We start from the raw sequence: 2,983 nt of genomic DNA, 5'->3' as shown, positions 1-2,983 counted from the left end.
TGGCATTGATTGCGATCATGTACGTTTCGTACTCACGCATGAAAACGCGCCGGTCCTGCATGATCCGGTCCGCAAACCTTGGCGGCTGCGGCAGCGCTGGCGCAGCAGCCACGCGCTGAGGAGCAGAACGTTCTTGCTCCTCTTTTCCGTGCGACAGACCTCCCGCATTCCGCTCAGGGCTTGCCGTCGGCATCGACTCGTCTTCTTGCCTTCTTTCGAAGGGGTTCGGCAGCTGCAGCTGCAGCTCCGGAGATCGCCGCGGTCGCCGTCGCGACCGCGGCGAGGGTGACCCTGCGCTGGACAGCTCCTTAGCGGCGGCACGTGCCGCGAGCTCGTCGAAGCTTGAGTCCTCCTTATCACTCATCTTGATTTACGCGCAAATCCCTTGCGCGGAGCTTGAAACCGTGTAGTACTGGGTACTCAAGTTAACTTTGATCCGTGTCCACAACGGACTGCTCCTCGGAGAGCAAATTCGAAACTGACTTGAATCTTAGCCTGTGAGTCTGCCTGTAAAACTACTCGCAGCTAGCTTACGAAACAAGGTTGAAGTACCGAACCCACGAGGCGGTCTTCAACCTGCCGATCTCCTCCTGAGCCCAGCCGGTGGGCCTTTCACAGATGCAGCCGGCAGGTGCGTGCGGATGTATCCTGGCGGATCACTCGTCCTCCGTCTTGGTGACCGAGGCGAAGTCCTGGATGAACAGCACGCCCTCAATCTGGAGGTCAATGGCTCCTCCTCCGAGTTTAGCGTAAAGTCCTGCGCTCAAAACACCCGTCAGACTTCTACAAGGTGTTTTCCACGCCTAGAACAACGCACCAAGTCTGTAGTGAAGCGGTCGTCCAGCACCGCGCAGCCAAGGAGGAACTTGGCGCTCAGCGGATTGGACGTCGGTTCCGTCTGGATGAACATGGAGCAACTTGCGGCGGAGGCTTCGAACTGATAACGTTAGTAGACGGGATCCTCCAATGCAGCAACGCGATAGGCTGCGGAGCCTGTCGACGAATAAGTCTGCAAAACGGTGGATAGCAACCGGTAACCTTGCTCGGTTTGAAAATGCGCGATAAGAAACAGGCAGAGTTTGTCGCTTTTTCAACCCACACACAAGTAGATCCGAGTCCAGATTCTCCATTCGACTCCTTTGTTTGCTGCTGCTGCTTTTCTTCGCTGGCGGGGGCGTTCGGCCATCACCCTGGGAAGACAACTACGCGGTTAACGACTTCCTCGACGAGCGAGCCGTCTGGCAGCCGATGTGTCTCTACACGTTCGACGATCCTGCTGTAGGGAGGGGCGGCATGGTGTCGAACCGAGTTCCCGACGACAGTTGCCCATTCGACGCCCTCCAGCCAGACAGCGAGCTGGTGACGAGCTTGAACACTGCGTCCACGTTCCGGCAGCTCGGAGTTCGTCTGGCTGAGGCCCCGAACAACGACACCAAGCGTGTGCAGCTTTCGTCACTCAGCACAGTCTCGGCCCACGACTTCTTCATGATGGCGGCTGTGAGCAACAACACGGCGAGCGGGTCAGGCGTCACCTTTGAACTGGTGCTACGACGACGCGCGAAGGTCAACCACAGCGTAATATATTTTCAATTGCAAATGAGTATGACAACTGTGTGGACCCTGGGTTTCGCTTGGACGTGAACGAGCATCAAGTTCTTGCGCTGATCTACTTCCTCCCAGTTCTCGAGGAAGGTGGGGAAGCGGGAGTGGAGGCTTGCTACGAGCAGCGACTCTTTTCAGTGGACAACTCAGCAGCCTGCCAGCTACCTCCTGTACGCGATCCGATAGAACACACCCCACCCGTACACATCATCGTCGCGTTAGACCCGTCAAGCGAGAGAGGTCTGTGGAAAACCGACTTCTACGTGCACTACACAGACCCTGAAACGATGCAGCGAGTGGACTGTGAAGTGCACGACGAGCAGCACTTACCCAACACTCAGGTGCTCAGCAAGCTCGTTGAAGGCAGGTACCGACTGTACTTGGGCAACAGCCCACGCAATGTTTGCTCGCTACGAGAGCGAAAACGGTTGGCTAAGGCTCGTAGCATTCATCCTCTGGGAAACACGAGCAGCCTGAACGCTACAGAGCGCCTTCGTGCTACGCTGAAGCAGAAACTCAGGAGTATCACTGGGCCATGATTACCCAAAGCCACGCGGATATTCGGCGACAATTCGCTATCACTGCACATTTTGGGGATTACTTTCCCTCCATTGAGTGAGGATACGCCACTCGTTTATCTCCGTTCGAAGCTCGCGGACTTCAAGGAGCAGTACGGCGACCAACTAGTCAATTATTTGGTCAACTTGGTGCAGCAAAATTTGAGCAATTCGGTAGTGGTGAAGCGTTCACAGGAATCGAGCTGTCAGAGCTATGATCTCCTAACGCAGTTTGGCTAAAACAGCAAGGATGGTGACGAATTCACCAGAACGGCACTGTTCCAAGGTGCAGATGGAGCGACATTCGACCTATTCCACTTCGCTATTTACCAACGTGTGGTATCTAAAGAGGAAGTGAATTCAATCGCCAGACAATGGCTGCTGCCGTCCCACCAGTTTCCATCCAGGCAGCAAACTGTGCCAATTCCCGAGGATTCGCTTGTTCTACTGAATCTCACAACGCTTCATGGAGTGTTTGACGACTTGCGCCTGGAACTCCACGGCCTACCCGAGTTTGGGCAGCTATTGTTGTTTCCCAACCAAACTATTATAACATCTGATAATAAGGACGCTTTTCGAGAGCTTCCAGTGGAATACCAACGCAGCATATTTTTCAGACCTGACCTTGATCAAAACAACGAGATTTTCCGTTGCCAAACCCAGTGGCCTTCTCCAGAAGATTGAAGCCGTATGCCACCGTCAGATTTGGAATTTCCGATAGCTTGTCGATGCGAGTCGTCAACAAAAGTGAAGAAGTGACATTTGACGTATTTGTGACTCCTGTAGACGACGCACCGCGACCTCGAATATTTGAGTGGGACGTT

General features: G+C 54.3%; 1 protein-coding gene across 1 annotated transcript; it reads left to right on the top strand.

The window, feature by feature from the left end:
* Positions 1-1,248: 1,248 nt before the first annotated feature.
* KRP23_9954 (uncharacterized protein) lies at positions 1,249-2,141 on the top strand (the record flags this gene model as incomplete). Its single annotated transcript, XM_067895573.1, has 2 exons — positions 1,249-1,600; positions 1,681-2,141. The coding sequence occupies 2 exons, from the start codon at positions 1,249-1,251 to the stop codon at positions 2,139-2,141; spliced, it is 813 nt and encodes a 270-aa protein (XP_067741777.1).
* Between the last annotated feature and the right edge of the window lie 842 nt (positions 2,142-2,983).

This window comes from Phytophthora ramorum (assembly GCF_020800215.1).
Source record: "Phytophthora ramorum isolate Pr-102 chromosome Unknown Phyram_PR-102_s0009, whole genome shotgun sequence".
Lineage (NCBI taxonomy): Eukaryota > Oomycota > Peronosporomycetes > Peronosporales > Peronosporaceae > Phytophthora > Phytophthora ramorum.
The sequence above is the reverse complement of the archived record's forward strand: the minus strand, read 5'-3'. Positions and strand labels throughout refer to the sequence as shown.